At 46.3% G+C, this 26,427-nt stretch overlaps 1 protein-coding gene across 2 annotated transcripts; it reads right to left on the bottom strand.

Moving 5' to 3' along the window:
* Positions 1-1,283: 1,283 nt before the first annotated feature.
* Positions 1,284-25,458, bottom strand: LOC140724393 (uncharacterized). 2 transcript variants are annotated; one of them, XM_073038840.1, is made up of 4 exons: positions 25,339-25,458; positions 19,291-19,446; positions 8,903-8,974; positions 1,284-4,442 (listed from the first exon to the last, which is right to left on the bottom strand). In XM_073038840.1, exon 4 carries the CDS (start codon positions 4,034-4,036, stop codon positions 2,495-2,497), a length of 1,542 nt encoding a protein of 513 aa, XP_072894941.1. In that variant the 5' UTR covers positions 4,037-4,442; positions 8,903-8,974; positions 19,291-19,446; positions 25,339-25,458; the 3' UTR covers positions 1,284-2,494. The 2 variants fall into 2 exon arrangements, with proteins under 2 accessions (XP_072894941.1, XP_072894940.1); XM_073038839.1 differs by lacking the exon at positions 8,903-8,974.
* Positions 25,459-26,427: the final 969 nt, after the last annotated feature.

Raw genomic sequence — 26,427 nt, 5'->3', positions numbered from 1 at the left:
AGTGTTTTTGGGACCTGTTTATCTCAGGGTCTTTTGCTTCATTTGACCAATTGTCAACTAAATTTGCACTGCCAAAACACAATTTTACAGATACCTTCAAAATTAGAGATTTCTTACGTTCCCAATTAACTACTTTTCTTATAGGTCCTGTTAAAAAGTTACTGGACGATCTTTTAAATTTAAAACCTTTTATTAATGGTTTTATTACCGATATTTATAACTTTTTGATTCTAGACAAGATTTTTTAGATAAAATAAAAAAAGATAAATCATATTTCTGTGCTCGTCTATCTCTTCTACAATTCAAAGTGGTTCATAGAGTTTACATCTCTAAACAGAAGCTATCCAGTTTTTACCCGAGCGTTTCTCCACTTTGTAATAAATGCAACTCTGCTGATGCCTCTTTAATTCATATGTTTTGGCTTTGTCCTAAAATTGAAAGGTTTTGGCAGGAAGTATTTCATACCTTCTCACAACTTTTTAGGGCTCAATTTGACCCAAATCCCCATAATGTCTTGTTTGGTATTATTGCAAATGAAGATATACCTTTACTTTTAATCTACAGGTTTTAGTTTTTACCTCTCTTTTAGCAAGGAGAGCAATCGTGCTTAAATGGAAGGAGTCTTCCCCTCCTACACATCTTCAATGGCTACGTGATATTATGTCTTCTTTAAATTTAAGGAAGATCCACTGCTCAGCCTTAAATTCGAAACAAGCTTTTTATGATATCTGGGGACCTTTCCTTAAATATTTTTCCAATTTATAAAGCTTAAAAGTGCACAACTTTTATGTATATTTCTATCTTTTCTTCTTAAGCGAATATGTTTTTTTCTAATTATCCATTATCATCTATCAGCTTTTTTCTTTGGTAGTTGGTAGGGCGTTGATTTTTTGTACATAAAAGTTTCTTTTATTATGTATGACTTATCTTTAAGTTTTTGATTACGGAGTGGTATGTGATGTGCTATAGCATTTTATTACAATATATGAATGTACACACTTCATGTTGAGATGTATCTATGTGTTGCACTCTGTAAGTCTTGTTTTTTCTTCTTCTGAATAAAAACTGTAAAAAGAAAGAAAGAAAAATCAAGGGAAACTTCTTCACCAACAGAGTGGTGACTGTTTGGAACCTATCATAACAGGGAGAGCGAAAGGGAACAACAGGGGAGGATTTAAATGGACTGTCAAGGAACAGAATAACTGACGGGGTCCAGCCGGCCTGAGTTAACTCTCCACTATACACTAGGTGTGTTATAAATTAAACAAAAACCAGAGGCAGAGTTTAAAATAAACTGATTTATTTGTCTGAGATCCAGAATATTAAACTCCAGTCACATTAAATTGGAATATGCAGCAGAAGAAACTCCACACATGCCCAGTGACCAGGGTGCAGAATTGGGTGTGGTGAGCAACAGCAATAATTGCAGAGTTCAGCACTGACAGTCACTCTCGAAATTGCATTCAGCAATGCTGATGGACAAATATCCAGCATGAAGCTTATGAAACTTCCTTCCCAGTGTGAACATGGTAGTGTGTCACAAGTGTAACATACTGTATGGTTTCACTGCTAATGTAATGGCCTCTTGGTAATGTTTCACTGCTGAGGTAATGGTTTCACTGCAGCAGCAATGTTTAGGGTATGACTAGACATAACAGGGTTTTGGAGTGTGGGGCTATCCAATGACAGAAATGTTGTTCTTTCTTGTGAGTCTGGAAGAGAGATTTTCGTGGTCTTTTGCCAGGGAGAGATGAGAAGATGTGAATGGAGAGACTGGGCCCTTTTTCTTTTATTTTCATTTTCTTTACTAACCCTAAAGTCAAAGTAAGATTTAAAAGCCCAATCGTTTAATCACATATTGTGTACTGTTTGTTGTTTCGGGGTACTGATTTGTAGCAGGGGACACATCAAGCAGAATCCACCCAAATGAGATTTCTTAAGTTTGGCCAGGCTCGGGGGGGGGGGGGGGGGGGGGCAATCACCCCCATTATTAAGCTGCTAGCTGAAGTGAGAGTTACATAAGGTTAGATGACTGAGTGAATGGCTTCCCACAGTCTGAGCAGGTGAACGACCTCTCCCTGGTGTGACCTCACTGATGTACCTTCAATTTACATGAGCAAGTGAATCCTTTGCCACAATCTGAGCAGATGAACTGCCTCTCCTCAGTGTGAACTCGCTGATGTACCTTTAGTTTAGATGATTGAGTGAATCCCTTCCCACAAACTGAGCAGGTGAATAGCCTCTAACCAGTGTGAACTGACTGGTGTCTCAGTAGGGTGGATGAATAAGTGAATCTCTTCCCACAGTCTGAGCAGGTGAACGGCCTCTCCCCGGTGTGACCTCACTGATGTACCTTCAATTTACATGAGCAAGTGAATCCTTTCCCACAATCTGAGCAGATGAACTGCCTCTCCTCAGTGTGAACTCGCTGATGTACCTTTAGTTTAGATGATTGAGTGAATCCCTTCCCACAAACTGAGCAGGTGAATAGCCTCTAACCAGTGTGAACTGACTGGTGTCTCAGTAGGGTGGATGAATAAGTGAATCTCTTCCCACAGTCTAAGCAGGTAAATGGCTTCTCCCGAGTGTGAACTCGCTGATGTACCTTCAGTTGGGATGATTGAGTGAACCCCTTCTCACAGACTGAGCAGGTGAACGGCCTTTCCCCGGTGTGAACTCGCTGATGTACCTTCAGTTCAGATGAGCGAGTGAATCCCTTCCCACAGTCTGAGCAGGTGAACGGCCGCTCCTCAGTGTGAACTCGCTGGTGAAACATTAGGTCAGATGACTGAGTAAATCCCTTCCCACAGTCTGAACAGGTGAACTGCCTCTCCCCAGTGTGAACTGACTGGTGTCTCCGTAGGGTGGATGAGCAAGTGAATCCCTTCCCACAGTCTGAGCAGGTAAACGGCCTCTCCCTAGTGTGAACTCTCTGATGTACCTTCAGTTGGGATGACTGAGTGAATCCCTTCCCACAGTCTGAGCAGGTGAACGGCCTCTCCCCAGTGTGAACTCGCTGATGTACCTTCAGTTGAGATGAGCAAGTGAATCCCTTCCCGCAGTCTGAGCAAATGACTGGCCTCACCCCAGTGTGAACTCGCTGGTGAGACATTAGGTGGCATGACTGAGTGAATCCCTTCCCACAGTCTGAGCAGGTGAATGGCCTCTCTCCAGTGTGAACTCGCTGATGTACCTTCAGATGAGATGACTGGGTGAATCCCTTCCCACAGACTGAGCAGGTGAATGGCCTCTCCCCAGTGTGAACTCGCTGGTGCATCTGTAGATCAGATGATTGAGTGAATTCCTTCCCACAGTCTGAGCAGGTGAATGTCCTCTCCCTAGTGTGAACTGACTGGTGTCTCAGTAACTGAGCTGACAAAGTGAATCCCTTCCCACACTCTGAGCAGGTGAATGGCCTCTCCCCTGAGTGAACTCGCTGATGTATCTTCAGGTGTGATGAGAAAGTGAATCCCTTCCCACAGACTGAGCAGGTGAATAGCCACTCCCCACTGTGAACTGACTGATGTGCTAATAGATGGGATGACTGTGTGAATCCCTTCCCACAGTCTGAGCATGTGAACGGCCTCTCCCCAGTGTGAACTCGCTGATGTACCTTCAGGTTAGATGATCGAGTGAATCCCTTCCCACAGTCTGAGCAGGTGAATGGCCTCCCTCTAGTGTGAACTTGCAGATGTATCTTCATTTGGGATGACTGAGTGAATCCCTTCCCACAGACTGAGCAAGTGAACGGCCTCTCCCCAGTGTGAACTCTCTGATGTACCTTCAGTTGGGATGAGCAAGAGAATCCCTTCCCACAGTCCGAGCAGGTGAATGGCCTCTCCCCAGTGTGAACTCGCAGATGTATCTTCAGTTGGGATGACTGAGTGAATCCCTTCCCACAGTCTGAGCAGGTGAATGGCCTCTCCCCAGTGTGAACTCGCTGATGTACCTTCAGTTGGGATGAGGAATTGAATCCCTTCCCACAGTCCGAGCAGGTGAACGGCCTCTCCCCAGTGTGAACTCTCCGGTGAGCCATTAGGTCAGATGACTGAGTGAATCCTTCCCCACAAATTCAGCAGCTGACCAGCCTCTGCCCAGTGTGAACTGACTGGTGTGTCCACAGGTAGGAAGACTTGCTGAATCCCTTCTCACACACAGAATAGGTCAATAGCCTTGCCCAGTGTGAACGTGCTGATGTACTTTCAGTTGAGATGACCGAGTGAATCCATTCCCACTGTCTGAGTAGGTGAATGGCCTTTCCCCTCTGTAAAATGACGGGTGTGCCAGTCGGTCAGGTGAATGAGAGAATCCCTCCTCACAGTCTGAGCAGGAAGGATGATCGACTGAATCCCATGCTCCACTTTTTAAATATCTGGATAGAGACAGCAAAACTGGCGTGTTGTCTTCGAGATTCCCGGAGACAACTTCATTGTCATTTTAACCTGTAAAAAGATTTATAAAATCCATCAATGGGTGTAGGGCAACATTTCAGATGAGATCATTTCTGCCATCACCAATCTGTGACCAGGCTCAGTTTGACTCTCTCCATTGATATTTTTCCCTGTTCCCACTGAGCTGCATAGATGCCTGGTCCCACAGGAACTGAAATATTCTCCACGCACCAACCACACTCTGTCTAAAAAAGCTTAACCCTGACATCCCTTCGGTATGTATTTCCAAACACCTTAAATACAAAGGTGTATACAAAGGTAAATACCTTAAGCACGAAGGATCAATGCCCCTCATCATCTTATACACCTCAAAAAGGCTCGAAACATAAACAAGGAAATTATACATCACTTTGAGGATTTGTTTCAAGTATACAAAATTATGAAGGTATAGATAGGTACATGCAAATAGTTTTTTTCCACTGAGGTTGTGCGGGATGCCAACCAGAGGTTATGGGTAGGTGGGGAAGGTGAAAACTTAACGGGAACATTTGGAAAAGATCTTCAATTAAATGGTTGTGAATGTGCAGAATGAGATGCCAGCACAAGTGGTGAATATGAGCTCGGTTTCACCTGTTACGTACCCATGACACGTGACAGTGGTGTACTTGTCACGTGACTGGTGTTGAAACTATACTGGACTTGAGGTAATGGTCTTGTGATGGTGGAGTGACGTCATTTTCCCGCCAGTAGAGGTCATGTGACAGTTTTTTTTTACAGGGTATAAGAGGAGGACCCCACCCTGTGAGGAGAGGCAGTTCGTGGCTAGATTTGCCATGCTGACTTCATGCCCCCCTGCATGATTTAATGTTATGATGCAATTTAGTTGGAAGGTGGAGTTTTATTTAATGCCTAAAGTTTAAAAGGTCATTGCCAGCAGTTTCTTTATAATACTGCTAGTTGAGAATCAGTGGAGAGTGAAGATCGGAGTTCGGGAGTTAAAAGATCGAGGAAAGTCTATTTTCACGGTAAAACAGGTTCGACCTTGTTTGATGCTTATTCGGAAGGAATTCGTTGACTGTGTTCGTGTTAATCCTTGTGAAATAGCAGAAAGGATTGAGTACAGTGTTGTAAAGGAAAGGTCAGTGCCTTTAAGCCATTTCATTTTCCAGCTTCGTAAATTCTTCGTGGGAAAAGTATAATTCGACTGGGAATCGCAGGAACATGACGTGAAAGAGAATTTAAATCGTTAAGTCTCTCCTTAAATGGATTGCAAGCATTTTGAACTTTTGCAATACTACTTTGAAGAACTGTTTGTGCAACATCGCTTTAAGAACTGCTTAAGCTTCATCGCTTTAAGAACTGTTTAAGCTGCCGCACAGCAGCTGACTTCGGGTTACGTTAGTTGTTTGTTTACTTTTGGGGGTTTGTTTTTCAGTGTTTAATAAACGTTTTGTTTGTTATAAAAACCCTGCCTCACTCATATATTTATTGTTGCTGAATCCGTAACACACCATTTAAAAGAAGTTTGGATGGGAGCCTGGATGGCAGGGGTAGGAGGGTGATAGTCCCGGTGCAGGTAGATGCATTAGACAGCCTAAATGTTTTTTCAGCATTGACTAGATGGGCCAAATAGCCTATTTCCAAACCGAACTTCTCCATGATTCTATGACAAAGCTGGTCAAGCTTGTTTGGAAGGGAAAAGGTAGGAGTGACAATGGAGCAGAGATGGCTGGAGTTTCTGGGATCTATTCAGGACCTGAGTGATCGATACATCCCAAAGAAGTGAAAGCATTGGAAAGGCAGGAGGACACAGTCATGGCTGAATGAGAAGCCAAAGCCCACATAAAAGCAAAAGAGAGGACAAACAAAAGAGCAAAAACTATTGGGAAGCTTTTAGAAACCAATAGAAGATGATTTTAAAAAGTCAGATGAGCACAGAGCATGGAATTCTGATATTGTAGTCATTAATGAGTCTTGGTAGCAACCAGCAGTCTGAGGCATTTAGAGGAACAAAATAGCTGGGGTCTCAATATCTCTTGAAAATGAAGGTACCCAGCAACCGTCACCTTTCAACTTTTATTGTGACAGGCACATACAAACTTTACACCCTCAAAATTTCACTTCTGAAGGCCTTCAACTTAGCAAGTACTCCTTTGCCAGAAAACAACCTGTCCCAAACCACACATCAAATCTTTTCTAATACCATCACAATGTCATGGTCCCGCCTGACACCTGGCTGTCTTACTCAGAAATTGGGCCTTTAAATCCTGGTTTAGTTCCCAATCTATTCCCAGGTTCCAATAATTACGAACACCTGCATTCGATCAACCAGAGTAGTATAAGAACCCTGTGACCACTATTAGAAGGTGCCAATTCGTTGGTCGACTCGTGTACGAGTAATCTCACTCCATGGTGTTTAGGACTATCAGTTCTCAGTCAAACCTTGTTCCTGAATTATCTACCAAGACCAAGACTCCGGGTAAAACCCCCCTTGAAACCCTTCCCACGTTCGCTACGACGGCAGCATCTCCCTCCTCGGCCTCCGCGCCCGTGTTCAGCACTTGGGTTGAATCCAGCGCCACGTCCTTGCGACAGAACGAACTGGCCACGATGAACCCGGCAGACACGGATCCCATACAAGAGGCCCTGACCAGCCTGGGCTACCTGTTGGGTGCCCACGACCACCTACTTCGGGAGACCACAGGCATCCTTCGGACGCTGACCATGAATGTGCAGAAGGTGACTAAACGAATGGACTGGGTCTCCGCTTTTGCCTCCCCACCCCCTCCAAGAACCCCAGCTACCCAAACTGCACCGCTCGGGACGGCTTCGCCCTCGGAGTCCGCAACCCCATCCCCTCGAGAAATGTCTGTGCCTGAGCCTGAACCCGACACCGGGGACCTAGGGAGGTGCTGGGCCTTCCTGCTACAATGCTCCCTGGTTTTCGAGCTGCAGCCACGTACCCACGCTTCCGACAAATCGAAGATCGCGTACATCATGGGGCTGCTACGAGGGGATGCCTCGGCTTGGGCAACCACAGTGTCGGATAACCGGCCGGAAGTTTGTTCCTCTTACTCCTCCTCTATTGCAGAAATGAGGAGGGTTTTCCAACAATCCATTCACGGCAAGGATGCCGCAAGACGGCTGCATACTCTTCACCAGGCTTCCCAAAGTACAGCCAAGTATTCCATTGACATTGACCGCAGACTCCGGGTGAATGACGAGGCCCTACGAGAGGTGTTTCGACAGGGCCTCTCAGATCAGATAAAGGATGAGTTGGCCACGAGGGATGTCACGGACGGTCTGGACTCTCTGATCTGGCTAGCCATCGGATTAGATTATCGAACGTTTGAGAGAGAAGACCGGTTACCCCGTTCGTCGGGCCACCCCACGGTCCACCTTACCTTCTCCAACCAGCCCTAACCTCTCTCCCTCACCGCTGCTCACAGAGCTCCCGCTCCTACTGTTCTGGTGGGTCCGACGACACTCCCCTCAGCCTCCCAGACTCGGATGCAGGTTCCAGCAACGGTGAGCTGCCAACAATTGTCCCTATACCTATCTACTTTGGTGGATTCCGGTGCTGAGAGCAACCTGCTGGACGAAGAGATAGCCGCCCATGCCGGAATACCCCGCGAGCCATTAACCACCCCCCCCGGAGGCCCGGGCTCTGGACAGAAATCTGCTGCCTCGGGTGACCCACTGCCCTTAATTCTATCCGGCAACCATCGGGAGGAAGTACGATTCAGCCTCATTCAATCACCTCAAGCCCCAGTAGTCCTAGGATACCCATGGATGAACCAACACAATCCCTGTATTGACTGGTCTACCGGGAGGATAGCCAAATGGAGCCCATCCTGCCATACCAACTGTCTGAGGTCGGCCCTGTCTCCCAGAGAAGCTACCGTGACACCACCTGTTTTGGAACCCCTTGACTTGTCCCGCATCCCCAAGGAGTACCATGACTTAGGACAGATGTTCAGTAAACAGCGGGCCCTTTCCCTGCCCCGGCACCACCCATACGATTGTGCAATTGACCTTCTCCCGGGGGCCCCGCTACCCACCAGTCGCCTATATAACTTGCCCCGGCCAGAGAAGCAATCAATGGAATGTTACATAGTGAATCTCTCGAGGCGGGCATTATTCAACCCTCATCCTCCCCAGGGGGTGCAGGGTTCTTCTTTATGGGGAAGAAAGATGGCTCTCTCCGTCCCTGCATCGACTACTGAGGCCTAAATCATATCACCATTAAGAACAAGTACCCACTGCCTCTTATAAGTTTTGCGTTCGAGCCACTTCACGGAGCCACCATCTTCTCGAAGCTGGACCTCTGAAACGCCTACCATTTGGTCCGGATAAGGGAGGGAGACGAGTGGAAGATGGTTTTCAATACCCCTTTAGACCACTTTGAGTACTTAGTTCTGCCTTTTGGCCTCAGCAATGCCCCTGCAGTTTTTCAAGCCTTGATTAATGATGTACGAAGAGACTTCATTAACCGCTTCGTGTTTGTTTACCTGGAAGACATCCTGATCTTTTCCAGCAAGCCCCATCATCACGTGCGCCACGTCCGTCAAGTCCTGCAGAGGCTGTGGGAGAATAAATGATTCATAAAGGTGGAGAAATGCGAATTCCACGTCCCCTCAGTCAGCTTCCTAGGGTACGTCATCGAGAGGGGACAGGTGAGAGCTGATCCCGAGAAGATCCGGGCTGTGGCGGAGTGGCCCAAACCCACGGACTGCAAGCAACTTCAGCGGTTCCTGGGGTTTGTGAACTTCTATCACCGGTTCATTAGAAACTAAAGTCAGGTGGCGGCTCCCCTTACCCAGCTTACCTCACCTACCACACCGTTTTGCTGGGGCTCCGAAGCAGACTCAGCATTCACAAACCTGAAGGGGCATTTCACCACTGCCCCCATTCTGGTTCATCCAGACCCATCCTGTCAATTCAGCGTGGAGGTGGACACCTCCGACTCCGGGGCAGCAGCAGTCGTATCCCAAGTTCGGACGAAAAGCTTCACCCCTGCGCCTCCTACTCTCGCCGACCGTCTCCCGCCGAGCGGAATTACGATGTGGGGAATCGGGAACTACTGGCGGTCAAATTAGCACTGGAAGAATGGAGGCACTGGTTGGAGGGGGCAGAACACTCGTTTGTGGTATGGACGGACCATAAGAACCTGGAGTACATTAAGACCGCCAAGCGATTGAACTCCCATCAGGCCCGTTGGTCATTGTTTTCTGGACGGTTCCAGTTTGTCCTCACGTACCGTCCAGGATCCAACAACGGGAAGCCGAACACGCTATCCCGCCAGCATGACTCCAAGGAGAACACCTCCAGTCCCAAGACGATCCTCCCTCCAACCTGCGTGGTGGTCACCCTCTCCTGGGAGATTGACGCGAAAGTAAGAGAAGCCCAGTGGGACAACCCCGATCCTGGAAGTGAACCCGGCGATCGCCTGTACGTGCCCGCCTCCGTCAGGCCCCAGGTCCTTCAATGGGAGCACACATCCTGGTTTGCCTGCCACCCCGGGAGAGAGTGGACCCTGGCTCTCCTGAGGAGGTACTTTTGGTGGCCGTCCATGGAGGGGGACACCCACTCTTATGTCTCGGCTCCTCCCATCTGTGCCCGGGGAATGGCCTCTCATCGACCACCGGCGGGTCTACTTCATCCTCACCCTGTCCCTGGTCGCACATCACCCTAGACTTCATCACCGGTCTACCCCCTTCCTACAGAAACACAACTGTCCTCACCATGGTAGACCGATTCTCCAAGGCGGTGCACTTTGTGGCCCTCCCTAAACTCCCATCCTCTCAAGAAACCACAGATCTGCTCGTCCACCATGTCTTCGGCCTCCACGGAATCCCTGCAGACAGCATCTCCGATCAACGGCCCCAGTCATCTCACAGGTATGGAAGGCCTTCTGTCAAGCCTTAGGTGCAATGGTCAGCCTGTCATCCGGCTTCCAGCCCCAGATGAAAGGGCAGACGGAACGGGTCAACCAAGACCTGGAGGCGATGTTACGCTGTGTAATGGCAAACCACCCATCAACGTGGAGCGACCATCTCCCGTGGGTTCAGTACGCCCACAACTCCCTGGTGAGCTCTGCCATTGGGAGGCCCCCGTTCGAGTGCTCCCTTGGGTACCAACCCCCGCTGTTCCCCGCTTAGAGATCGTTGTACCGTTGGTTCGGGACCATGTTGATCGGTGCCGGAAGGTTTGGGAGGAGACTCGCACGGCCCTACTCAGATCAACCAATAGGAATAAGAGAACGGCCAACCGACACTGAACTCCAGCACCGGAGTACTAATCAGCGCAGATGGTCTGGCTTTCCTCCAAGGACATCCCGCTCAAACGTGAACCTAGGAAACTCGCCCCCAGCTTCCTGGGAACATTCAAGGTCGAAAGGATTATCAATCCCACAGCATTCCACCTCAGGCTGCCAAAGCCCATGCGTATTCGCCCAACCTTTCATGTTGTCTCAGTTAAAACCAGTATCTGTCAGCCATTTCTTTCCCCCAGCTGAGACTCCTCCCTCTCAGCCAGGCTCATCGACAACCATCCGGCATACACCGTCCGACAACTGCTAGATGTGTGCCGTTGGGGCAGGGGCCTCCAATACCTGGTGGACTGGGAAGGGTACGGTCCTGAAGAGTGTTCATGGGTCCCCCACTCCTTCATCCTAGACCCTTCCCTCATCCAGGACTTCCATCGGGACCATCCAGACAGGCATGGAGTATTGCCGGGAGGCTCGCATTGAGGGGGTGGGTACTGTCATGGTCCCTTCTGGCACCTGGCTGTCTTACTCAGAAATTGGGCCTTTAACACCTCGTTCAGTTCCCAATCTATTCCCAGGATCCAATAATTACAAACACCTACATTCGATCAACCAGAGTAGTATAAGTATCCTGTGACCACTATTAGAAGGTGCCAATTCGTTGGTCGACTCGTGTACGAGTAACCTCGCTCCATGGTGTTTAGTACTATCAGTTCTAAGTCTAACCTTGTTCCTCAATTATCTACCAAGAGCAAGACTCCGGGTAAAACCCCCTTGGAACCCTTTCCACGCTCGCTACAACGACAGCGTCTCCCTCCTCGGCCTTTGCACCCGTGTTCAGCACTTGGGTTCAATCCATCGCCACGTCCTTGCAACACACAATTGACCTTCCTCCAATTTAGAATCTCATTCCGTTGGCCAGACCTCTCTTTTTCCATATTTACTTTGAATCTTACGTCACTATGATCACTAATTTCTTTCACCAGCCCTGGATCATTTCCTAACAGCTTATTGCACGCTCCTACATCGGGAATTCTACATAATAATCCAGGGCACATTTGACAAACTCTACCCCATCTAGTCCTTTTACATTATGGGAGACCCAGTCAATATATGGAAAGTTAAAATCACTTACTGAATCAATCTTTGTTTCTTGGCATAGTCTGCGATCTCTCTACAAATTTGTTCCTCTAAATCCTTCAGACTGTTGGGTGCAAACAAGTCCCAGTAATGGCTGCAATATCATAATTCCCTGTCCTGAGCTCATCTGGCTTTCCTACGATGCTTCTTGCATTGTGATATACACAGCTCAGCACATTCATCGCACCATGCTCAACCATTTGATTGCTGACTCTGTCTAAGGTCTGAACAACATCTGACTGGTGTCAAGAAAACAAACTCTCCCTCATTGGCACAAAAAAAAAAGGAGCTGATTGTGGATTACAGGAGAAATGGAGAAAAGCTAGCCCCTATTTACATCAATGGATCTGAGGTTGAGAGGGTAAATAGCTTTTAGATCCTCAGCACAAACATCACCAAGGATCTCATATTGTCTGTATATACTGGCTGTGTTGTGAAAAGAGTATAGCAACCCCTTTTTCACCTCAGATGGTTGAAGAAGTTTTGTATGGGCCTCAAATCCTAAGAGCTTTCTGCAGGGAGACAATTGAGAGCATCCTGACTGGCTGCATCACTGCCTGGTATCTGAACTGTACTTCCCTTAATCACAGGAACCTGCAGAGAGTGGTGCAGACAGCCCAGCACATCTGTAGATGTGAACTTCCCATGATTCAGGACATTTACAGATATAGTTGTTTAAAAGTGGCCCAAAGTATATTGAGGACCCAATTCACCACAACCACAAACTGATCCAGCTGCTACCATCCAGGAAACGGTACCACAGCAAAAGGACCAACAGGCTCCAGGACATCATCTTCAACCAGGTGATCAGACTGATTAATTCATGCTGATACTGTTGCATTTCTATGTTATATTGACTGTCCTATGTACAAACTATTATAATTTACACATTGCACATTTAGACGGAGACATAATGTAAAGGTTTCGATCCCTCATGTTCATGAAGGATGTATGTAATAAAGTCAATTCAATTCACCCTCTCCACTATCTGTTCTGTCATTCTGGCTCCCATTTCCCCTACAACTTATATTAACCACATCACCCCCACTCCCACACTAGCTCTAGCAAGCCTTACCACTAAGATATTAGTCCCCTTCTTGTTCTGTTCCCCAGGCTTGTAACTGGTAATGAAATATTTTCTTAACAGAGCTTTTGCACTTTGTCCATGTGGTTTGCTTGCTAAATTATGCTTTCAAAAGTCAGATTTCCAAGTATCACTCCTCTTCCTCCCACTTGCAAATTCTCCAGTAAATTTTGCATCGCCACAATACACACAGGTAACACCAGTTTCTAAACGGACATAAATATTTCCCTTGAACCCTCCTGAGGAATTGAGGATATATCAAAATCATTTTGAACCAATGTAACTTCTGGTTACAAAGAATAATTGGACTGAATTGGAATTTTTGAACTGATGTAAACTCTGTCTTCAGCAGTTAGCTAAGACAGGATCATTGGGGTGTATGGGGTTTCAGGGAGAGGAAACACCTCTGGTGGGGGAACATGTCACGTTCTTTTCAAGGTGGTTAGCCCATCTTTCGTCCCCACCTGGCACTCAGATCTCACCTGTGGCTCCCCAAAGCTGTTTGCAAGCGACAGTGGCTACACCCCGGGCAATGGCTACAACAAGCCAGCTAAACCAGGTGAGGGTAGCCGACGGGTCTCAAATGCACAGTGGGATAGGGAGTGAAGACAGACTCTGGCGGATTGAGGGTACGAGACCAATGGAAGGTCCAACAGTCAAAAAGGCGGTCTCTGCACACATTGTGGAACCTGTAGACTAGGACAAGACACAGAAGACATCCTGGTCATCCACTGTGCCTACTCTCATCTCCAGTCATCTCAACTCTTGTCTTGCCACTGGATCCAGATGGGAATTGGGAAGACAGAGTGAGGCTGACACTGCGCAACTCTCCTTCACTTAAATCCAAATCATGCTCTAGTCTCGACACCATCATCATCATAATGGCGTCGAGGTCTTCATCGATGATGACGATGATGAACAAGACAGGCTCACTACCAGTTCACTGCAACTTGCAGAGAAACACACTGAGAGTTGATAACATTATACATTGTATCCTCGTTTGAATAAAGAGAGGAGGACTCACTGATAAGGACAGGAATGAACATCTGTCTGTCACCCAATAAGTATATTACATTTTGTTGCTCTCCATTAGTCCCTCGCCCAAGGCTAATCACATACCTTGACAGGATTGGGTAGAATCTATTGGAAGACTCCTATAAAGTAGGCAACATTTTATGAAGTGGAAAGGACACGGTATCAGGTAAATTTTACTAAATGGGCAGGAGGCAGTACTGGGTAAATTTTATGAGGTGGGCAGGAGGAAGATGTGCCAGGTAAATGTATCAATTGTGCAGGAGGTTCCAGCCGGGTAAATTTATTAAGTGGGCAGGAAGTGCAAGTCAAGTAAATTTATCCGATTGCTAATTGAGCAGGAGGCTTTGTGCCGGGTAAAATAGATAGAGAACATGGGTCAATTGCAGTCGATTGATACGAGTGGGCCAGGAGCAGCCCTACACAATATGTGTGAGAGTTTACCAGACAAGGAAAATGATTTGCGAAATTTGGGGGAAAATGTGGCGGAGGAACCAGCAATATTACCTCATGAGAACAGGCAGTAAATTTGATATGGAAAAAGGAACTGTGGAAAGAAGTGGAAATTGTTGAAAAGGGAATGGAAGAAAAGGCAGATGCAAAGTGGAACAGTATATTATTAGCAAGTTGGTGGAATAATGCATGTGACAAAGGGATAGAGGTATGTACTGCAGAAGGCCAAAGGTTGAGAGACGCTAACAGCAGAACGTGAATAGGTGGATGGGCACCAAAAACAAGAGCAGGAAAAACAACATAAGCAAACCAGAGCCGGTCTAGATAGGACAGCAGGGCTGGAAAGTCAGTCTGAAGTTCAAACTGATAGGGAAACAAGGGATCCCGAACCCGTCTGGCTGTCCTGACGAAGGGTCTCGGCGGGAAACATCAACAGTGCTTCTCCCAATAGATACTGCCTGGCCTGCTGCGTTCCACCAGCATTTTGTGTGTGTTTCTTGAATTTCCAGCATCTGCAGATTTCCTCGTGTCTGGCATACCGACCCTCTTTGAGGACAGTGACTATGATGAGGAGCGGGCACCCACCGTACTCCTCCACCTTGCCAGTGCCCCCGAACCCCAATCCTCCCAGTACTCAGATATGGTGGCCACCCGGGTAAAACAGCGGCATGGGGAAGGGGCGGTCCCTACACCCTGAGATCCAGAAAGGGAATACCAAGGATTACTCCGAGACAGGGAGGGAAGAATCCAAAAAACTCCAGAGTTAATGGCTCTACAAAGACAATTGCCCACCTGAATGCTGCCCAATCCACGAGAAGGAGGGACAGCCCTCAGTCATTCCTGTGATTGCACCCTGGAAGCCTCAAGAAATGATAATGATCATGAATCAGCCCCCAGATAGAAAAGAAAAACCAACACAGTTTGTTCAGTGTGTCCACAGTACTATACAAATGTGTAATACCACCCCGCAAGAATTATTCGGTCTCTGCTGCATGATTCTCTCAGCTGATGAGGGGCGGAAATGGAAGGCAGAATTGAGATACCAAACCTATCAGGAGTTACAGATGGGAAACCATAATGAGAATGAACAGACAGACCAGATTATTCAAGCCTTCAAAAGGGCTCTCCAGCAACCTGTAAACATCACTAAAGTACTTGAATGCAAACTTTAGCCTGGGGAATCAGGACCATCAGGAGTGACTTGTGGCCTGCTACGGCACTTTCGCAGGAGATCAAGCCTTTAATGGTGGAAATCCGTCCCCTCAGTTTAATGCCTTACTGCTCCAACGCTTACCAATGAAGTTAGCCAACATGATTGAAACAAATAATATGGATTGTCAAGACAATGACTGAAATCAAATGTGATGAGCCTGGACAAATTATTGGGACACAACTTTCGAATCCTGATCAATCCCGAAGGGAACTAATATTAAAGGCAAATATGTTCAGTGGGAAGAAGGACGTGAGCGGGCTATATTTGAGGATCAGAAATGGGAACAAAAACCTACCAAGGGACAGGTGGGGGCAACAACCTGTTTAGAAATTGACAATCAATGATGCTTCCTACCGTGATTACCACCCAGCAGGAAGAGCCCAATGTAATATTGCAAGTTGCTGGAATTCCAATTCTGTTTCTGATTGATGTGGGGCAACCACAAACACTCTCAATCAGGAAATAGTATCGGAAAAGGGATTCCAGGTATCAGACGCTACAATCAGTCTGTCTGGGTTCGAAGGCACGGAACGTACGAATTCACATACACAGCCACTACAGGTGGAATTCCAGGAGAACCGACGTGAGGTTTCACTTACAGTCACCATCAGTCGGGGGTGTAATCCACCAGGAAAAAGCATGCTCTATCCTTTGAAACTCGAGATTCTATGCACGGACAAGGGTATCACCCTGGAACTAGCGAACACCCGACATCTTCCCTAGTTTCTGACCACCCAGTGGTGGGCACTTAATCTGGACTCCACTGCGTTTGAACCCCTTCTGGCAGCGGCCAACTATCATTTGACTCTGTGGTACGACCTTATGGGGTGCTCAACTGAGGTAAGCCAATACTATGCACCCCTCGAGGGCCGTTAGAACCCAGTCACGGTGTTCGGAGAGGTTAAAGGAAGAGAGGGCAGTGCATTTCTGGCCAAAGTTCCGGATTTCCTTTGGCAACAGAAAGGACTGGTGGTTCCCCATACCACCGTTTGGGTTTGTCCTGGGTTCAAGCCAAAACCCTAGGGTTCCTCGCTTACACCTGGACGAAACAAGGGTTCCAGTCAATCAACCTTCCGTGACTTAAGCAGAAAGGGTTTGCCAGACATATGGGAGGTACGTACTTTTCAGGGGACGCCTCTGAGGCGGAGCGCAAACTGTGGTCCGAGATGGGGTGCCAGAAAGACCCTGAACTAGGTTTTTGGATCACCCCAGCGGGATAGGTATGTGTTCCTACACAGCTTTTACCAATATTAGTTGATAATATATGTAATTGTACACATCTGGGAAAGCAGGGAATGGTTGGTAAACTGTACCCTGCACACTGGGTACGACTCCCTTGACAGGTGGACCTTTTTCGTGTCTACAAGTTGATTTTATTGAATTGCCTAGAGTACATTGCTATAGATACTGCTTAGTTATTATAGATGTGTTTAGTAGATGGATTGTAGCTATTCCAACTACCAATAATACTGCTATGACTGTTGTGAAGGTATTATTATGGGAAATAACTCCCAGGTATGGCATGCCGCAGATGCTGAGCTCTGACAATGGCCCACGCTTTGTGGCGAAAGTAAATGAAGAGATATGTAACAAACTAGCTATCGAGCAACAATTCCACTGTGTACAACTCCCATGGGCCACTGGCATAGTGGAAAGAACCAATGGCACTCTGAAGAGTAAATTAGCCAAACCAACATCTGGAGACTGGACTCACTCAGTTGAAGATCATACTGCTAGCCTATTCTACATGAGGGTTACCCCACAAGGGAAAACAGGGTTGTCACCAGCTGAAATCATTTATGGACAGCCCATGAGGACACTCTGGGGACTTGTGTACCATTGCTCCCAGAAAGTCTACCAGCAAAATTGGATCTGCATACCTGTGGGGAAGTGATGGGGAAATATATATGCCAACCAACCAAGATTCTCCAAGCATTACATTCACAGGTACAACAGGCTTACAAGGAAGAGAACTACCCTGCACAGAGGAGTGACTATCCCACCATAGGACCTAGGAATATTGTCCTGATCAAGAACTGGGATTGTGGGAAACTCGCACCTCTGTGGAGACAACCATATCAGGTGTTACTGACCACTCCACGGCTCTGAGACTGAAGAGCAATCTCAGTGGATACATCGAACAGACTACAAATGTGTTACTGAAGGAACTGAGTAGAAGGACTCTCTCGGACTAAAGGAAAATGTATTGGTTGATTATGGTGTTCGTGTTTATGTCTTTGAGAGGGCTCACCTCAACATCCGGGGCCCCCCATGTTAACACCTTTCTGTCTCTCTGTCACACCGATGCCAAACAGGTAGAACTAGGGTCCTGCTGGGTTTGTGTCAAAATTCCACAGCATGGTAAAACTATGATTCCAATGTTAGTAATCCCGCACAACCAGAGTGAGGAACTCTCAGCCTGGGCTTTCACAAATGATACCCGTGGAAGTGAGGTGAGGAACTGTGGTCCAGTCAGAGATGACTGTGGCTGTCAGTGTTCTGAGGGATGGTACCTCAGGCCCCCACCAAACACAACTTTCTAGACTGGGAAGCATGCATCCTAGCCAGACTTGCAGGTGCCCAGCAGCGGAGAGGAATAACTGAGACTGAGTGATTTTGGATGATCACTTTTCTCTCCTATGGAGTAGCCAGGAATTCACCAAAGATAATCAATTTGGCTACAGCACTTGAGGAGCCGGCCACAATACTGCAGGGGCCCTGACAGAAACACAGGCCCAAGTAACAGAAATATCCACTGAAATGATTGCAATCCGGCAAACAGTCCTACAGAATCATTTGGCTTTAGAGTTTATCTTTGCTGAGAAAGGGGGAACCTGTGTTATTATTGACACAGAATGCTGCACCTATATCCCTGATGAGTCTACTAACATTACATCCCTCTCTGAGCACACTGCCAGGGAGATTGACAGCATCCAGAAAGTAGGGCAGGATTTACAGGGGTTCACCAAAGGGTTGAAGACCTGTTAGGTAATATGTCGGGCATGATATTGCATTATGGCCCAATAGTTGTACATAATGATCAAACGGAGGGAATGATAATGTATGTAAAAGGGTTAACACTTTGTTAAACAAGAGCAGCCTGTTAAACAAGAAAGAAACTGCTGATGATCAACAGATGTGCTAAGCCATGCTGAGCCATATTTCTTCTTGAGGTAAGCTAGCAAGGGGTTCAAGATGGTTATCTCCTTCAGCACATGCGTAGAGATAGGACAGCTACAGTCTGGTCTGTGTGTGTAAGCCATTATGACTATTTTGTAAATAGTCTTTAGGGGCTGTCACGTAGTAAATAACTTTGGCTCCAGCCTGTCTTGTGTGGGGAGTATCCGGACGGATATATCTGTGGTGTAAGGGGAATTGTTAGTCAGTTAGTGGATTGAGCGGTAACAGTCATAGACTGTTCCTGTTTGAGCGTCTAACTGAGTAAGCCCTGGGTGCTTGGAGTAAAGAGTTTGTATTTATACAGTTTCTGAGTGACTTTATCTGGATTCGCCCTCCACAGAATGGGAGTGGTTTTAAAGGACTGGGCTGCTGGAAGCACATTACCAGACCTGGAGTGATTGCAACTGGATCTGACAGAGGCATAACTGGTTCTTCTGGGCACATTCAGTTTCACTCCAACTATTTCCTACCTTCCCTTGAACAGGTATGCAATCTCTAAAGGACCAGTGATTGAGTAAATGAGACTCACCAAACTTTCTCCTGACTGGAATCTCTGAGTCAGATGGATTCTCTCCAGTTGATGCTCACAATCCTCGGGCAGGTTCGCTTGTTGATGTTACCTTGTCTTCAGTCGTGGTTTGCTTCTATTTGGAGTTTTTCTGCCAATAAATCTCTCACCGTAGGTCTAACGTTAACATGGAAGATAAAGTTAACAATAACAATAAAAAGGAGAACCAAACATTTCTGCTTAATGTTACTAAGAGCAAAATTCACTGAAATGTAAACATTGAAGGCAGATAGAATGATCTCAATGAACAATCTTTTATTGCCGCTCACACGTCACAAAACGATAAGGGATAAGAAGGAGCCATCATTCAGTCATGGTTAGACATAAGACACCAGAACAGAATTAGGTGATTCAGTCCATCTGGTCTGCCCAACCACTCAACCATGGCTGATTTTTATTCCAACACCATATTCCTGCCTTCCCACTGTGACCCTGAAGTGACTTAGCAATCATCAATATATTAATCTCTCTCATAAACATACCCAAATGGCAGCCTCAACCATCCTTTGTGGCAACAAATTCCACAGATCAGACATTCTTTGGCCAAATATTTTTTCACATCTCAGTTTTAAAGAGAAACATCTCTATTTCGAGACTGTGCTATCAGATCACAGATTATCTGTCTAATGGAAACATCCTCTCCATGTCCACTGTATCCAGGCTTTTCAGCATTCGGTAGGTTTACTTAACCATACATCCCTCCACCACCCCCACTGTCCCTCTGAACTCGAATGAGCACAGGTCCAGAACCATCAAATGCTCCTCATACATAAAGCCAATCATTGCTGATATTATTCTTGCAAACCTTGTTAGCAATAACTGTACTGCACACATTTCCAGGAATAAGAGACAAATTGGTACTAGGATAATTTACAGGGAAAGTTGTGCTTTCTTCACTCTTCTACCATCACAGAACGAGCCATTTCCATTTCCAGGTTCAAACAGGTCCATTTCAGGAAATATAAACCATTCCAGGGTGAATGTAATAAACAGAAGCTGGAATTACCAGAAACACTCAGCAGGTAAGGAACAGCTGTGGGGAGAGGAACAATCCTTGCAATTCAGGTTAATAACGTTTCATGAGAATGGCTTCAAATATTTTCAGTTTTTAGTACAGATGTCCAGTATCTTGAGTTTCTGTTTGATTCCCACTGTCTGACAGGTTGATCCCCAAGGGCATTTTACTTGGATCTAAAACTGTGATATCCAACCTCACAGAGTCACACAGCTGAACCTGCCACTTACCCACCCTCAGAGTCTCACACATCGTCAGCACATCTCAGACTGGGTAGTGCAATCCGGGATTTCCCCACAACCAATGTCCAGCTTCTCGAGATATCTTCTTCATTGCAGAAGGACGAGCATCCAGCCCCATCTGTAGAAGCACTAACCAAAGTCAAAGCCAAAACACCAACAGTTCCATATGCCTGGAATGCCAATCGCAGGATTATAGCCCAAGCACCAACTCTCCCAGTACTCCTTGCTGCCAGTAAAATGCTATAGTGTGTCAGCCAGTCATTATTCAAAAACTGGCACCTCCACACCAATGCACAACACAACTGGTACCTGATGACCCTCTGTCATTCCAGCTAACAAAAACCAATCTGGAAATAACTCAGCAAGGCCAAAGGTGCAAAAGAACACTTCACAATGAAGACAAAGGTTAAAAGAAAGATTGCTGATATATAACATTGCGGAGGTGGGATACAGGGTGGACCGAGGTTGACCCAGATGGTTGATGTATATCACTGAAGCAGGAGTGAGGAGACTGGACAGAGGTTGAACAAGATAGGCAGGGAATGAGCAGATGGAACCAGGTGGGAGAAGGGATCAAGGACAATCAGTGATCAATACACAGATACTGAATTAACAGCATACACTACCTTATGAAAGATTCTAAAATGACAAAGTTAGAACAAACAACAAGAACTTTGCCATATATACTTTGACCCTCACCACATTTTTATCAACACACCATAGAAACTTTCCCATCTGAACAGTTCAGGTTTTGCATGGTAACTGCTCTGCCCGTGACTGCGAGGAACTACAGAGACCTTTGGATCAGCACATCACAGAAACCATTCTCCCCCCTAGGCCTCCCAGTCCCTCGGTAAAGCAGGCAGTGAAATCAAAGATCCCCACAACCTGGGACGTTCTTCTTTCTCACCCACCACAACTGGGGAGAAACAACAGCCATAAAGCTGAAGGAAGCGAGGCCAGTTGAGGGAAGTTAACGGGACTCAGTGGCCAACATCAGATGTCCCAACACAACACAGAGGAAGCATCACCACCCATCCGGGGACTGTACAAACACACCACGTGATCTTGCATCACAAAACAGAGGGCAGGCCAGATCTGCGGTAAAAAGCCTCAAGTGACCTGCTGGCGGGACTTCCTTTTCAATTCTGCGGAAATAGACAGCCCGGACTCCTGGTTTGGATCACTGAATGCAAATGAAGAGAAGTCTACACATTTTTGATGAGCCCGGGTAACTGGAGAAAACAACACAAGTTTGTCCAACCTCTCGTTATAGCTCATGTACTCTAATCTAGACATTATCCTGTAAACCTCTTTTACACCCTCTACTATTATTATGACATTTCACATTCTTAAAATAGTGATGCTAACTGACCTAATACAGGGAATGTTTTCTAGGATTAAATGTCAGGAATTGTGAAAAACTGAGTTTAAATGTAATTGGCTACAATGTGTGTAAACTTCTGCATTTTAACTGTGGCCATTAACATGAAAAAGAAAATTTGCCAGTATATCAAGCAGATAAATGTCAAATTTTCTGTTCTCATGGATGAATCAACAAGCATTAAGACCACCCTAATAGATTATTTGAAATGTGAAAGTGATAAGGCAGGTGGTTTGAAATGTGAAAGTGATAAGGCAGGTGGTCCCCATTTTATGTTTTTAGATCTAATTGAACTGCCTGATCAGAAAGCTGTAACTATTGCTAAGCATCTATTGAACTGTCTCAATAACCATGCGTTTGATGACTCTTACCTGAAACAGAACCTTGTAGCTTTTGCTAGTGACGGAGTGAGTGTAATGCATAGTGTCAAATCTGGTGTTGCTACAATTCTCAAGGAACATTACCCTGATGTGACAATTTCGCACTGTCTTAATCACAGATTAGAACTTGCAGTAGGTGATTCGGTGAGAGAAGTGCACAGAAAAAAAAAACATTTTCAAACATTTACGGACAAATTGTACTCTGTTTACAGTACATTACCTCTGAACTGTCTGAATGTGCCTCTCAGAATCAGAATCAGGTTTATTATCACCGGCATGTGTCATGAAATGTGTTAAATTTGCAGCAGCAGTTCAATGCAATGCATAATACAGAAGAGAAGAAAACACAAAATGAAACAATATAAATAAATAACTAGATCAGTTACAGTATCAGGGGTGTCAAACTCATTTTAGGTCACGGGCCGGATTGAACAAAATGCAGCTTCATGCGGGCCGGATCAGTCGGACGCGTGCGAACGCAGCTTTTGTTGCCTCCGTTTTTTCAGCCTGCTCTCATGTGTCTCAGTCTCTGCTATAACTACAAAGTGTTTCACTTTACAAATTCCGTTTCTTATGAAGAAGACTGCCGAATAAACACTAAAAACCCTGAAAACCTGGTACCTGAATAAACTCAGCATTAGCGATATCATACGCGGTAGGCGCTTCGATTACTGGGGCCAGCTTTAATAGTAATTAGATATTATCTCGCGGGCCAAAGATAATTCCACCGCGGGCCGGATTTGGCCCGCGGGCCTTGAGTTTGACATATATGCAGTATATGTATATCTGGGACACTTGCTCATCGTGATGTTTATAAATGACCTAGATGAGGAAGTGAGGGATGGTTAGTAAATCTGCTGACGACACAATGGTTGGGGGTGTTGTGGATAGTGTTGAGGGCTGTCAGAGGTTACGGCTGGGCTGTGAACTGGCAAATAGAGTTCAACCCAGTTAAGTGTAAAGTGATTCATTTTGTAAAGTCAAACATGATGGCAGAATATAGCATTAACGGTAAGACTTGGCAGTGCGGAGGATCAGAGGGATCTTGGGGTCTGAGTCCATAGGATACTCAAAGCTGCTATGCAGATTGACACTGTGGTTAAGGCGGTATACAGTGTATCGACCTTCATCAATCGTGGGATTGAATTCAGGAGATGAGAGGTAAAGTCACAGCTATATAGGACCCTTGATACACCCCTCTGTGCTCAGTTCTGGTCGCCTCACTACAGGAATGATGTGGAAGCCTTAGAAAGGGTGCAGAGGAGATTTATAAGGATGTTACCTGGATTGGGGAGCATGCCTGATGGAAAAAGGTTGAGTGAACTCGACCTTTTCTCCTTGGAGCGACAGAGGATGAGAGGTGACCTGACAGAAGTGCATAAAGTAATGAGTGGTATTGATCGTGTGGATAGTCAGGGGCTTTTACCTGGGGCTGAAATTGTTGCCACAAGAGGGCACAGGTTTAAGGTGCTGGGGAATAGGTACAGAGGGATGTCAGGGACAAGTCTTTTACTCAGAGAGTGGTGAGTGTGTGGAATGGGCTGCTGGCAATAGTGGTGGAGGCGGATACGATAGGGTCTTTTAAGAGACTTTTGGATAGGTACCTGGAGACATCAGAGAAAAAAAGAAAAACTCGCTTAGAAAACTAGAGGGCTATGGGTAACTTTAGAAATGTCCAAGGTCGGGACATGTCGGCACAACTTTGTGGGCCAAAGGGCCTGTATTGTGCTGTAGGTTTTGTATGTTTCTGTGAATAGATTTAAAATCGTGCAAGAAACAGAAAAACTATATATTTTAAAAGTGAGGTAGTGTTTAGGGGTTCAACGTCCATTTAGTAATCGGATGGTAGAGGAGAAGAAACTGTTCCTGAATCACTGAGTGTGTGCCTTCAAGCTTCTGTACCTCTCTATCTGATACTAACATTGAGAAAAGGGCAAACCCTGGGTGCTGGAGGTCCTTAATAATGGACGCTGCCTTTCTAATCCTCTGGTAATCTTATAAACGTCTATCCAGTCTCACTCCAGCCAGCACAGCTCCGGAGAAAACAACACAATTTTGTCCAACTTCTCATTATAGCTCATGCCCTCTAATCCAGGCAATATCCTGGTAAACCTCTTCTTCACCTTCTCCAAAGCCCTGACATCCTTCCGAAAATGAGGGCGACCAGATGTGTTCTAACTAGTTTTATAAAGCTGCAACACAACTTCCCGACATTTGAACTCAATGCTTCAACTAATAAAGACAACCATGCCATTTGCCTTCTTAACCACCCGATCAATCTGTGCAGTCTCTTTCAGGGAGCGATGAACTTGGAGTCTGAGATCCCTCTGATCATCAACACTGTTCAGGGTTTTGCATTTAACAGTATACTGTCTCGTACATTCGACCTACCGAGCTGCCAAGATGATCATCACTGATCAAATCTCACTGAGATTTCTCAGGTCCTGCTGAATTTGATGTCAAGTGCACAAGTACGGAGAAACACTGACTTGTAGTAGCATCACAGGCAAGTACATTCAGATAACACAGAACATAAGTTATACAATTCTCCGTCAGTAAAGAGATAGAAATACTTTTAACGTCATCCTGCTAACAGGACCAGAGCAACAGGCGCTGAGCGGCGGCTCATCTCAGACGGGTCGGTGTGAAGGTCTTACAACCCGGACCGACCCCGGCAGATTCTGTGAAGGAAGCGAGGCGAGGCCGCCAGTTCGGGGAAGTTCATCCCCTCCCCCTTGAAGTTTCACCGATCGCCTTGTGCTTCTCTCCGCCCCCCACCCACCATCTTTTATTCTCCAGTCCCGCCGAAGGGTTTCGGCCGGTAACGTTGACTGTACTCTTTTCCTAGCTGTTACCCGGACTGCTGAGTTCCTCCAGCATTTTGTGCGCGTTGCTCGCATTTCCAGAATCTGCAGATTTTCTCTTGTTTGAGTTTAACTCACTGCCCGACGTCAGACCTCCCCGCTCGGGACCGGCTTCAGTACTCACCGAAGGGAAATTGTTGGTGTTGCCCCGCAGAGAATAATCCGTTCCTGGCTCCACGCCCTAGGGGTGGAGGACCCCTCTCGATCCCGATCCCTCCGCCGACCCGCTTCCACAAAGAACGAAAAACAACGGAGCATGCGCGATCTGTAATAGCGTCATCGGGCAGTGGGCGGGGCCTCAGAAACAAACCCAAATGATAGATAGATAGATAGATAGATACTTTATTCATCCCCATGGGGAAATTCAACATTTTTTCCAATGTCCCATACATTTGTTGTACATACAATACTTAACTCAGTAATAATATGATATGCATCTAAATCACTAACTCAAAAAGCATTAATAATAGCTTTAAAAAAAATGTGCTGCGGATCCGCAGTGAAACATGGTCACGTGACTTTGTGTCTCCCACGTGACCCGGAGTCTCTGCTCCTCTCCTCACACGCTGCCCAATCCACCGCCACATTTCCCACATCATTTCATTATTTCCCTATCCTATTTTCATACGTACACCGGATACGTATTTAACTTTTTCCCTCCGTATCTTAACCAATCCCTTTCCCTACACCGCCAGGTCACAGAGTTCTCGGAGTTAGAGTTTCGATTTCCATCCCGGTCAAGCACACAATTCAGACCACACAGGGAATGTGCAGGTTTCATTTAAATCAGTCTATGTTTATAAACACTAATTTCTATTCACATTCCTCAGGCCTCACTGGACAGGAACACTGAGACATCAAGTGAGAAACAGGTGGGACACTCAGCCCCTCTAACCATCAACAAGATGACGGCTGCTGTCCCATCTCAGCCACACGTTCCTCCCCGATCCTCATTTCCTCGATCCCTTCGGTCTCCACACACCTGCCAGCCTCAGTTTTATGTGAGGACAGTCACCAAGTCTTCACAGCCCTGTGTGGTGGGGATTTACAGACATTCACAACCCGTGGAGTGGAGACATTTCCCCTCATCTCAGTCCCAGACAGCCCACCCACTTTTCCAGAGACTGGGATCCCTGGTGCAACCGGTAATGATGTTGTTCATTTCAATGTGTTCACCTCTCAGTCCTCGATTCTCTAAATGAAAGGGTTATCG

This window comes from Hemitrygon akajei, unplaced genomic scaffold, assembly GCF_048418815.1.
Source record: "Hemitrygon akajei unplaced genomic scaffold, sHemAka1.3 Scf000204, whole genome shotgun sequence".
NCBI lineage: Eukaryota > Metazoa > Chordata > Chondrichthyes > Myliobatiformes > Dasyatidae > Hemitrygon > Hemitrygon akajei.
The sequence above is the reverse complement of the archived record's forward strand: the minus strand, read 5'-3'. Positions and strand labels throughout refer to the sequence as shown.

Excerpts from the sequence above, each read along its gene's own strand:
- LOC140724393 (XM_073038840.1), bottom strand. The coding sequence starts at position 4,036 with ATGGCTCACCGGAGAGTTCACACTGGGGAGAGGCCGTTCACCTGCTCG.